At 52.5% G+C, this 12,392-nt stretch overlaps 1 protein-coding gene across 2 annotated transcripts in view; it reads left to right on the top strand.

Moving 5' to 3' along the window:
* Positions 1-4,901: 4,901 nt before the first annotated feature.
* Positions 4,902-12,392, top strand: part of CRHR2 (corticotropin releasing hormone receptor 2) — a gene marked incomplete at both ends in the record, with an annotated part of 42,654 nt that continues 35,163 nt past the window's right edge. Inside the window, 2 exons of one of the 2 annotated variants that reach the window (XM_084229895.1) lie at positions 4,902-4,988; positions 11,592-11,682. In XM_084229895.1, coding sequence (XP_084086021.1) covers positions 4,902-4,988; positions 11,592-11,682 — 178 coding nt within the window. Of the gene's footprint in view, positions 4,989-11,588; positions 11,683-12,392 lie in introns of both variants that reach the window. The other variant, XM_084229894.1, reaches the window with a different exon arrangement.

Here is a 12,392-nt window from a genome sequence, read left to right as displayed (position 1 = left end):
GACTATCTTACCTCTTGCCTGGACCCCTGGACCCCTTGTACTGCTTTCTCCTTAACTCTGGACTTGGGTCTTTAACCCAAGTAAGCCATGCCCACTCCTCCCCTATTCAGAGTCCCATGCATCCCGAGTGGCCCTGATGACCTCAGTCCTCAGAAGTCTCCCTTGCCTTTCACGGCCAGAGTGACCTGACACAGGTCTGGGCTATGCCCAACAGTTCTAGTAACCAGATATGGAGGCGGGTGCCTTCCAGATTCCTGATCACTTTTTACCCTGAATTCTACTACTGCTCAGTCCCTGATCCCTTCTGTGTGGGAGAGAATTGCTGGATCGTGAGCAACAGAAGCACACTTCACCCTCTCTTAGGCATAAGGACGGGTGCACCCGAGAGCCCCCTTTCAGGGGAAGAGGCAAAGAGGACTTCCACCTGGACTAGAACCAGAGCCTAGAGGCCACCCAAACCAACTGGCCGCCCTCCCCTTCTCTGCTTCCCTCTGGAATGTGGCTGCTCATCCCCACGGTCTGGCTTTGTCCACAGAGCAGCCAATAACCACGGAGCTGCTGCACCTGGCATCTGTGTTTCTCCAAGAGTGGAACAGTCACTCTTAGATGCAAAATTTTAAAACACAGTGTAGGGTAAGGTAAAAGGTATCAGGCTTTTCTGCCCTCCCGCCATCAGGATAGATGAGGGAACCCTGTGATCCTGAATGCATGCCTGATGGCGGGCACCTGAGGTGGGTACATCTGCACTAAGACTGTGCTTTTAAGGGCGGCGTCACAGGGACGCAAGAAGCCGAGAAAGCAGCAGCAGAAGCTGAGAAAGAAGCCGAAAGAGAAGAGGCCCGAAGCAGAAGCAGAGAACGCCAGAGAGCCCAGATAGAGTAAAGATTTGCTGGGGGCTGGGAGGACTGCCAGCCTCCCAGCCCCCCAGCACCCCTGCCTGCCATATGCCTGGTGAACCCCAATGAAAACCTGCAAAACCACTGAGGACTCTGACTCCTCCTTTACCCGGTCTGCATGGGATCAGAAAACCTGCACCGTGTCCTGTCCTGCCTTTACACACAGGAAGGACTCTGATTGAGTCAGATGAATTGCTGGTGCCTGCGCCAACACTCTGTGGTCAGAAGGGTGAGGTACCCTTTCTGGTTCAGCCTGGTGGATGGCACTGGGCTGATCTACCATGGCCGGGCCACTGAAATCAAGTCATGTGGTTGGCCTGAAGGGCAAGAAGCAGTTCTTGGAGAGCCAGGCAATCTTAATGTAACAATGTGTGGGCTTCCAGAGAACCACCTAAGCAGCAGAAATACTATGTGCTCTTCCCACCTCCCACAGCTGCTGACCCCTCTCCAGCCCTATCTCCTCACTCCATACCCGGAATGGTCCTTCAGTTCCACCACATAGGCTGCTGGGCACAGTGGGCTCTTTCTGAAGATGGGGGATCGCAGAGGGCAGTCACAGCACCGTTGCTCACGTTGTGCACTGACCATCCATACCACAGGGAAGCGCTTCCAGCCCATCCCTCACACCCGGCCAGCCCTGCAGTCCTGCTCCCCTTTTCTGAGTCCCCAGGATAATCCAAAGGCCAAATCCTCGTCTTGCTGTCCCACCTCATCCAGAACACCCACCTAAATCAAGCGATTTTTACCACTTTAAAAGTAAACCACCACCTCCTTTCTAAACAGTTCATCTTTCATAACCAAAAAGACTCCTGGAGTCACTTCAAAAATAAAAAGGGTCTTCTGCCCTGGAGTCTGTTCTTCAGAACACATAGCTCGTAAATGACTGTTTTAGCTTCTCCTGCCTGCAGGAGCTCGAGGCAGCGCTGCTTCTCTCACCAGCAGCCTCAGAAAGCAGGTTTGACACCCAGGGTTCAAGGGCTTTTGTCTGTTTCCATTGCTGTTTATATTTGGTTTTAACCCCTTACATTTAGAGGGGTCAAGTCCAGACTTTCTTTTTTTCTTTTTTTGATTTATTTATTTATGTATACAAGAACTGGGGTATAAGCCAGAAGTGTGGGTGGGGGAGGTCATTACATTTAGAGGGGTCAAGTCCAGACTTTCGTTTTTCTTTTTTTGATTTATTTATTTATGCATACAAGAACTGGGTTACAAGCCAGAGATGTGTGTGTGTGTGTGTGTGTGTATGTTGGGGGGTGGGGGGTATAAGAGGATTCACCAGAGACGGAATAGGGAACAGAAAAGGCAGATTAACTGAAATACACTGCTAAGGGGAGCAGCGGGCGAGACAGGAGAAGTCTGCTGCGCCATGTGAGTCACCTCCCTGGCCGGAGATCAAACTCATGTTGCAGTGGCTGTGGATAGCTTCATAGGTTGTGTCTTAACCCCTTGCACCACCAGGGAGGCCCAAGTCCATACTTTCTTGAATTCTGGGCTCCCTGAGGTCCCTAGGTATGGGATGAGGATTCACAAGCAATGATCAGTGAGGGAGTTGCACCCAAGAGAGACTGATAAGAGACGGAGGACAAAAGAGAGAAGGTTGACTGCAGCAGTGAGATGCCAGGCACTGCCTGTCCCAGGAAGGCCTCCCAGGTGAGCTGGGTTGGGGGAGGGGGTAGATTTGGAAACACAAGGAATGCCCTGCCAGAAGAGGAACTGGGTGAGCACCTATCAGCAGAGTCTCTTAGAATCAGAGCAAATCTAGTTTCCTTCTATCCTGTCCCTATGCCAGCAAGACCCCAGCCGCCACTAGCTTGTTCTCATTCTGACCCCTCCATCTGGAATAAAGACCTCTTCCCTTCTCCCCCATTTAAATCCTTCAAGGTGCTCCCACAGTACCCATCCCCTGCTGTATTGTCTCACAGCTACCACCACACTTCCTAGTGCCCAGGTCTCCTGGGCTCTGCATCCTTCCCTCTGCCGGCACACTCCCCCCAGGCTATGACACTGGCCTGGAGGTCAGAAGCTCCCACTCTGCTTAACAGCACCCACTGCGAGTGGAGATGGCCCCATAATGCAGCTGAAGAGAACTGTGCGACCTTATGCTGATCGATCACTCTCGAACCTATATGCCCTAGAAGGTCCTGCTGAGTGGTTGTCTTCTGCCAGAAGCCCTCACTGACCATGCCCATCGGACTAGGTCCAGTAAAGCCATATCCTATCCCAAGACTTGTCACCTTCAAATGAATGGTGAAATCTGGTCAATTCTTTATCTTTTCCCATAAAGATTCCCTTGTACCGCTGAGGCTAGGCTCTGTGCCAAAGAGGATGGGGGTGGAAAGAGATTAAAAAGAGAGGGAAACCCAGACCCTGTCATAAGAAGTGCTGTGCTGCCTTCCCCACCAAGCCAGTGGAGACCAGCCTCATCCACAGGCAGTGAGAGAATAGTCCGCAGGAAGGAAGAGCTAAAGTCTTAGACTCAGGTCTGGGAGATTTCAGAGGCGGGCACAGGATGGATGCTTGCAGGAAGGAGGTGGAGGGGATGTCTGCAGTCTATGAGGATAATGGCTGAGGCAGGTTCAGATGCTCCCAAATGGTCCTTGGGCCTTTTCTCTAAAGAACAGCCTCCTCATGTCACAGCCTAGCTCTGCTCCTCAGAAGACAGTGACCCTGACTTCATCCTTGACTGCAGGATGTCTCCTGGGACAGAAATGGTCCCCAGCAGGGAAAGCAGAGTGAACAGTGTGAGAGTTTCTGGGAATCAGGCGAGCTCTCCAGGGCCTGTGCCCACCTGGTCTGCGCCCTCCAGGAAGAGCTCAGAGCCCCACTAATCACATTCCTCAAATGTTTTCTCCTCAGTCCTAAAGGCAATGCTGGAACTGCCACTTAAGCTATTAAACTCCCTGCACCCGGCCCACCTTTTGGAACAGTTCCCCAGGCAATTTCAGTGGCTCCCCAGGGCAGGTCTCACCTCCTGAGCTATGGCCCAGCCCCAGGTTAGACTTGTACCCAGCAGGAGACTGCTCAGCCCTGACTGACAGGAGAATTCCTGCACATTGTTGGGAAACTGAGATGTAGCCACTTGTTTCAACCTAAGCGGTACTCAGAATGGGGGTGGAGGGGGTGGCAAAGTGGGGGAGGTTGGCATTGCTGCATTTGTTGTAGTTACTTGGGGTTTGGGGTTTTTGGGAGTTTTTTTTAGCACTTTACTTCAAATATACAGAAAGCAAAAAGAATAGTCCAAAGTAAACCCTTTACAGATTTATCAGTTATTTACAATTTGCACATTTGCTCGTGTGTGTCTCTCTGTGTGTGTGTGTATTTCTGAACCATTTGGAAATAAGTCAGAAAAGGGCTGCCCCTTTAGCTCTGCGTATTCCCAAGAAGAGCAACACCCTTTTAGCCACTGCAGCTCTGCAGTTCTCCAAGTCATGGAGTTGAACACTGATGCGTTGCTATTACTTAAACCTGCGTCTGCACTCAAATTTCAGTCCTCCCAAAAGGCCTTGGAGCCTGGTAAAAGCTCCCCAGACAATTAGAATTTGCGAGCAGGGCTGGGGCTCTGTGTCCAGAGGAAACACGCTCAGCTCACTGGTGCTCTGGCCGCCGTCTCAGCCTGAGGCCCTTTCCTTCCTTTCTCAAGTCTCTTCACTCCTCACACTGGGCAGCTGCAGCCCTGCCGGGTAGAGTGGGGGCGGCAGATAATGGGCATTAACCCCTTCTCTGCAGCATGCAGGCAGAGTTCGGCCCCTGGCGGCCAGGGCAGAAGCGGCTGCTCAGCACCCGCTATAAATAACTGGAGGGGGCGGGCTGTGGGGCGGTGTCACCTCCGCCCTAGGGGGAGGGGAGCGGCAGAGAACACCCCCAGTGCCCCAGGCCTTACCTTGGCCTCGTCGGCCAGGCCCGGAGCCGGGAGGGAGGGGACCGATTGTTCTGGCCGAGGGAGGGGCAGGCGGGGCGGGACCGCGGCGTCGGGGAGGCGCGCTCCTGTCCTTAGACGCCTTGGGCATGGGGGGTCCCGCTGGGTCCCGGCGCGTCCTGCACGCCCCACACCAGGTCCTCTGCCTGCTCTGCCTCCTCCTGCCGCTGCTCAGAGTAAGTGGGGGGCTTCTAGTCCTGTTTCGGGGTCGGGGCCCAGACATCCCTGGTCTAACAATGCACGCTTCCCATGACTGGAAGGAGGGAGGCCGGGGATCTGTGCTGGTTATTTGGCTCAGTTTTACTCAGCTCTGCTATGAGTTGGGTGGGGAAGGTCTCCAGGCTTGGTCCTGGGCTAGGGTAGGGACCCCTGTATGTGATGATAGGACCGCATGTCTTGTCTGCCTGAGGGGGACAGAGAAAGGGGAGATGAAACCAACAGCAGCCAGGGGGTCCAGGAGGCCCTGTGGATATGCAGAGCATTCTGAATAACACCCTAGTGCCCAGGATCGCAGCTCCTTGAACCCAGAAGTTCCCTATTCCTTGTCCCCCCTGGATGCTCTCCTTTCTCCACAGGAGCCTTTAGCCCCTTCCACACCCAGCCCCAGGTCTTTCCCCCCAAAAGGATGCCAGAGTCTGCCCTGCTACCTCCTGCAGCCCTGTCCCCATCCTTTTCTTAGTTCTGGAAGCCAAGCAAGCCCCCCAGTACCAAATGAGTGCTGGAAGGGCTGTCGACACACCCTCCTCTGTTCCTACCCCAAGCCCTTTGGCCAGAATTAGGGTGTGCGAGAGGGAGGTGGGGGAATGGAATGAAGAGAAGCAAAAGCTGAGTAAGTGCAGGTGATTCACAGAAACAGATATGGGAGGAGTCCTTCTGTTACCCTCCCCCCCATTTTATAGATGGGGAAACTAAGGCTCAGAAAGGGAGGGTGACCTGTCCTAGGTGACACTTTTCATAAAGGGCCATGCCATTAAAAGTGTTCGGGGGCACCGAAGGACCCAGAGGCCACTTGATTCAGGCAACAGAGCCAGGCTGGCAGTCAGGAAGCCTGGCCTTGTCCTAACCCCACCACAGACCCACCTGAGGACTGTGTCCTGGGGTGCCATGTCCCCATATGTGCAGAAGGCTCATTCCTTCACCACTCATGAAACAGGTCGGTGACGATTGTCCACTCACTGTAAAAAGTGACTTCCCCGCAGACCTGATTCAAATCCCTGCTCCGCCATTTAGTCTGTGACTCTGACAGGTTGCTCAAATGTTCTGAGCCTCAGTTTCCTCACAGGTGAAATAAGGACGATCTTGGTGCTAACTGAATAGGGTTGGCATGAGTTGAGGTAATATGAGCAAAGCTCATGGCACTGCGCCCAGCACAGAGTAAGCGCTCAGTAAATGCAGCTCCGGTTTGTGCCAGGTACTAGAGGGCTGCTGATGTATGTCAGTGCCCTGTAGGCAGGCTGCCCCTAGATGAGCCGGGCTGTACTTGGGGTGGGTGGAGGCTGTGGAATGGCTTCATTGCTACCCCACAGCCTCACCCTAGGTCTTGGGCTTAGAGTTCTGTATGCCCCCCTCCCACTTGTTCTGGGGTCGGTGTCTTCCAAGAGAGCCAGGTGTTAGGACCAGGGTCCCCCCTCAGCCCCTCCCCCCTGGAGGCCAGGAGACCCACTGTCCAAGCTGGTGAGATGGAGAGGGCTTCAGGTTGCTGCCCCAGCGTCAGGCCAGGTGGAGGGGTACTGTGGGAGGTATCCTGGGTTCCGGGGATGTCAAAATTGGGCACCTCAGAGGCAACCAACTGCCTTCACCTTTGAGCTATCCCAGGCCCTGAGACCAGGGCCTGAGACCAGAGACTAGCGACTCATCCACAATTACTCAGCATGTGACCAGCTAGAGCAAATGAAATCATGGTATTTCTGGCCCCAAAGCCACCTTCATGGTAACGGGATTTATTTCTGGGTCTCATCCAACTATTCCGAGATTGCTGCTTGCTGTGAAATGAGAATATGTGACCCATGCAGGCACTGGAGAGAAAGGCAGCCCAGAAGGGGGTGGGCCTCCAGCCCTTTTGCCAGTGTTTAGGGGACGGGTGTGGTGAAAACCAGCACTGTTTGGAGCTGATAACCCAGAGAGCAATCCTGGCAGGAGAACATACTGGTGAAGGATGAAATGTGTGTTTACAAACTAACTGGTCATTGGAATTAAGGAGAAGTATGTGCAGATGTGGGAGCCTGACAGGATTGGGGGAGGTCTGATAAGCGCTGGGTGGGATGGCAGGGATAGAGATGGGGTGGTCAAGAGGAGCCCGGGCAGGGAAGAAGGCCCCAAGAGCCTCAGCCCTGAAAAGAGATGGTGTGAGGCTCCAGGAGACCCTGAGGGGACCTGGTGGGGTCTCATGTTTATGCCCAGGGCCAGCTCACTACCCAGGGAAGGGCTTAATCCATTTGCAATTTGGGAAAATTCTAACTAGTGTTATGTGGGGAGGACTCCCAGGCCCAGCCCACATCCAAGAGCCTGGAGGAGCTGGGCTTGACTCTGGTGCTCCCAGGTTGCCCTTGGAGGCCTTTTGGAGGCCACACTATGCCACGCAGCCTGTTTTGTGTGCCAAGTGCTGTGCTAAGCATTTTGCTAAAACACTGGGAAGGTAAGACAGTTGTTTACAAAAATGGAGTTTATGTGAAATTCAGGTGGAGTCCCAAACCCTCCTTTTAACCTTGTAGGCTGTTTGCCTTCTACCCCCACCCCCAGCCAGTGAGGACCCCAGTTCTTCCAATCTCTCTTAATGGGGTCCAGCCCTTCAAACCTTGGGGCAGTAAGATGACCTCCCCAGGGTCTCAGGACAGTGCTTCTGTGACTTCTTGCCCCAGGTTCTGGCATCTGACCTGAGAATGTTCAGCAAAGAGAGGCGTCTCTGGCCTAGACCCTCCCTAACCTGCACAGCCCTCCCCAAGACCAAGGCCCTGCACCCCCCCCCCCCACACACATTTCCCCAGGGGCTACAGAAGCTAATTCATCTAATGACTTTTCCCAAAATTCCAACTACTTTCTGAGTGTTTTTTAACCTAATCAGCTAATTCAGTCTCTGCTTTTGCCATTTTGGTGATGTTTAAGTATCTTTTTTAAAAGCCAATTTGTCTGAAGGCACTGCCTACTTAATTTTGTATTCCTAATAAGTCTCAAATTTGCAGCACTTTATGAATTATAGGACTATTCTGTATCCTTTTAGCTGTCATTTTCTACTTTATCTAATTCTAACCATTTTTAGGACTCCACAGCCAGTTTATCTAAGGTCACTATTCAAAATTCTACTTTATTAAGCTATAATTTCAAGTCCATCAGAGGGAACGATAGATTATATTATTTAAAAGATGATATGATATTTTAAAAAAGCTTATTTTGTTTATTCTATTTAGGCTACATATGCCATATATTGGGCACTGTTCTTATCATTGCCATATACATGATCTATTTAAGACCGTAATTATCCCCGTTTTACAGATGAGGAGGCTAAGGCCAGGTCATGTGTCCAAGGTCATTTGACTGGTTAGTAACTGGGTCAGGGATTAAGCTAGGTAGCTTCACTCTAGTTTCTCTTCCCTGAACAAAAATTTATTTTTATTGTCATTCAATTTTAATATTACTTTTAGGACACTTAGATGCCACTAGAAATCAGAAAGGGATGAATTTTAGGCAAACAGCAATTTAGATGAGTTAATAATCAAGGAGATAATTTTAGGCCTAGTGGCCTGTTACATAGGACCTCCTGTTCATCTCCTCCCTTCCCTTTTATTGAGTTAAGGTATTCCCTACTTCCCTCCCTCCTACCTTCTCTGTTCCCCCTTCCCTCCCTCCCTCAGACATCTGCAGACCGGGACCAGGGCTTGCCACAGGTAAAGGGAGAGGATCAGAGGAGAGAGAGGGAGCCACAGGCTCTCTCTAAGATAAGAGAACACATAATGAGGAGAGGCCTAGAAGTTTCTCTGGGAAAGTTAGCTGATAAATTAAGATTGGAGGGGAGACTGGGATATTTTAGGAAGAAGGCCCTAATAGAGCAGAGACTTAGGGAAGGGAGAGCCCACTGGAAGCTGCTGTGGGCTCTTGGGACCCTCCCTGGAGACCTGGCACCTGATAAGTTAGAACCAAGTATCTAAGCTTGCCTCTTCCAGGAAGCCTTCCCAGGTATTCCGAAAATAATTAACCTTTTTCCTTCATATGGCTTCTAATCCCTCACCCTCTGCTGATGCCCGCCTCCGCTCAGCTTCTGTGTCCTCTGCGTCTGCTCAGGGCCCAGACTGCCCCCTCCTCTTCTCCCTCCTCCCACACCTCCTCCTGCCCCCTCCTCCCTTTCTTCCTCCCACTCCGCCTCTATTTCTCCCCTCCCCCTTTCTCTCTCCTCCTTCTCTCTTTTATGTCTCTCCCTCTCCACTCCTCTCCTCTGAGCAGAGCCTAGTGTTTCCTTCTCCTCTGCCCCTTGCTCAGGTTCAATGAAAGAAAACAGTAGGGTGAGAAGGAATCCTGTCCATCCCGAGGAGAAGTCCTCTCTGACCTTGAGCAGAAGCAGAGGAGACAGAAGGGAGCTCACCCCATTCCCCTCAGCTATTGGCAGCCTGACCACAGGACCTGTGCTCCCGTAAATCTCCCAGGCTTAGACCAGGGGCTAAATTTAGATGCAGCTTTGTCGCCAGGCCAGGAGGAGTGTTAGGATGGGCCAGACCCCCTGGCTCCAGGGGGGTGGCACCTTTAAGGCCTGCCTGGCCCCTGGGGCACAGGTTCTTCCTGGGCAGGGCCCAAATGGAGGAAGAGCAGCTGGTATCTTGGCTGGTATCTGACTTGCTGCCTCCTTCCCTTGCCAGAGCCCCCCTCCCCTGGCCTATCTTAAGGTGAGGGCTTCCAACCGCAGCACACAGGCTGGAGCTGGGACTGGGCTGGTCACAAAGAGAAGAAAATCTGACCTGCATAAACAGCCCAGAACCTGAGTCCCCAGAACTGGGAATAGGGGTACAGCTCTACCTGATTGAGGGGACCCTGGTTTCCTCCATCTACCCTTCCATCCAGTCAACCAACAGTCACTTATAAAGCACCTGCTATATTCCAGGGTTTGTGCTGGGAATTGGGGGTCCAGATGTGAACCAGACAGATGGGTTTCACATCTGTCTCTACAATAGCCTGTAGTCTCATGGGGTAGGGGTGAAGGTTGGGGGCAGCTTTTTGCCCCTGAGAAAACTAAGAGCCAATAGCTGTCCCCTCAGAAGAGAGAACAGTGGGGTCACAGGGACCTCAGAGCTTGTAGAACCCAAACTCTAGCTCCCTTGTGCAAGGCCCTGCCCAGCTAGCAGAATCTCCCTTCCCCCAGCCCAGCTCTTGGCCTACAGGCCCACATTCTACTGTGGGGAGAACACGGCGCCTGTAAGCAGTGTCCATGTGCACCCTAGGCTCTCAGAGGGTAGGGGCCATCCTCCCCATCTCCCGCCTGACCTGGTCAGGTCACTCATTAATTAGGAGCTCCAGACTCACATAGTGAGGGTGAGCATGTGGCCTCCAGCTCCAGCACAGGAAATGGCCCAAGCCCGATGTGGGGAACGTGATGTTTGGGGGCTGTAGGCTCTGACCCTGGGGACATTCTGGGACAAACACTGACCCAACAAGCAGCTGCCTGGGCAGAAACATCTGACAGGCAGAGAAAGGGGAGGGGCTGCCTACTGATAAGACAGTGCCTTCTGGAATCAAGAATCAGGAATGTCTGGTTGGGAGAGGTGCAGAAGTCATCTTGCACATACTCATGATACTGAGTCAAAGCAGGGAAAAGTTTTGGTCTTGGGAGGGATGGGGGAGAGGGTTAGAATTTTATAGTGCAGTGCTGGGCAAACTCCTACTCACTCTTCAAAGCCCAAATCAACATGCCTTCTCCAATACACTACCCCATTCCTTTTCAGCAAATTGTAGATGCTATACTAAGTTGATCACCCATCCATGTTTTCCTGCAAAAGATGGCTCCCTCAAGGACAGAGATAGCTACATCAACTTTATCCCTCCATACCCAGCATCACTCTCATGATTGTTTCAGGAGATGGGGTCCTGCATAGTTGTCTTTTGAATGGGATTACTGTTGTTTCCACAACCCATCTGTTCCCTGGTGAGTGCCTGCAATAGCACAATGGTCCTTTCCTTTCTCCTGCTCATCATTCTGATTATCCTCAAAGTGTACCTCTTCCAGGAAGACTTCCTTGTCTTCCCAAGTCCAGGTTATATGTTTCTCCCATGTGTTAACCTGACACCTTTTGCTGTAACTGCCCGTTAACCTGTGTGATGGGGAAATAAAGTAAATCATCTGCTCTCCTCCTCTCCCTTCTGTAGTTCAAAGTCTAGGGGACTCCTACCTGGCCTGGAACTACCTAAGGACACCCACTGTGTCCCCCAGCCAGAGCCTGACACACAGGAAGCATTCCACAAATATTTATCGGGTGAGTGAACAGCTGGTGGCTTTGCTGACAAGATGCAGGCCAATTCGCAGGGGTGCATCCCATCCTGAAGAGGAGACCTTTGCTCTCTTGGAGAGCAAGCTGCTGTGGATCACTTCTCAGACTGCTTCAGGGTTCCATGCCTGGCCAGGCTGCTGTTCTGTGCTATACGGCCTTGGGTGTTTCCCTCCTTAGTTTCTCCCACTATACAACAGAAGTTAGAGGAGCCAGGGATGAGTGACAGAACAGGCAGGGGCAGGGGGAACATGATGTTCTGTCAATGGCTAGCTTGCACCTGACCTCTGACCCTATCCCTCCCATCCCCAGGCAGCGGGGCCAAGCCAGGTGACCAGAGACCAGCCACTATGGGCATTGCTGGAGCAGTACTGCCATACAGTTACAACCCTCGCCAACCTCTCAGGTACGCAAGTCTCCTGCCACCACCCTGCAACAGTCCCCTTCAAGTGGGGGTGAGTCCCAGGGCCTGGAGGGGAGGGAAGGGGAGGGGATACAATCTCTAGAGTCTACTGAATTGTGGCTATGACTGGCTCCCAGTCCTGGTTCTTACCTCAACCTTGGGTAGGCCCCTTCCCCATTTAGGAGTTCAGTTTCTTAACTGATGGTGAGGGTTTGGTTGTGAGTCTTCCAGCTCCCAGTGTTTTCTTGCACCTAAAGAAAGCCAACACAGCTGACTTTCAGGAGCCCAAAGAGGGGCACCCTCTGATTTCAAACTCAGACAAGACCAGCAGAAGGTGCAAAGCATATTCTCCGGTTGCCGTGGCTACAGTTATCACCTTCTGTTAAGGACCCGCGAGGCAGCAGCCAAGCCCGGGAGTTCTGACCCCCTCAGAGTCAGGGTCAGCCACCACTGAGCTCAGAACAGCCTGCTCTCACGGTCTCTGGAGAACTGTCTCCAGGACCCCGCCCAGCATCCCCGCCTTCTCAGCCCTGCAGCCGCAGAGGCAGCAGAGGAGCAGGAGGACTGAGGGTGCCCTTGGGCTTGGAACTGCTACTGGGGTACAGGGAGAGAAGAAAACTGGCCAGCACTGGACCCCACACCAAACAGCCTGGGTCGGGCATGGAAGAGGAAAGCCTTGCTGCCTGTCCTCTTCACAGCGGAGGGTTAAGGTT

The sequence above is a fragment of the Talpa europaea genome, assembly GCF_964194135.1.
Source record: "Talpa europaea genome assembly, chromosome: 3".
Classification (NCBI taxonomy): Eukaryota; Metazoa; Chordata; class Mammalia; order Eulipotyphla; family Talpidae; genus Talpa; species Talpa europaea.
Note: the sequence above shows the minus strand (reverse complement) of the source record. Positions and strands in the feature narration are given on the sequence as shown.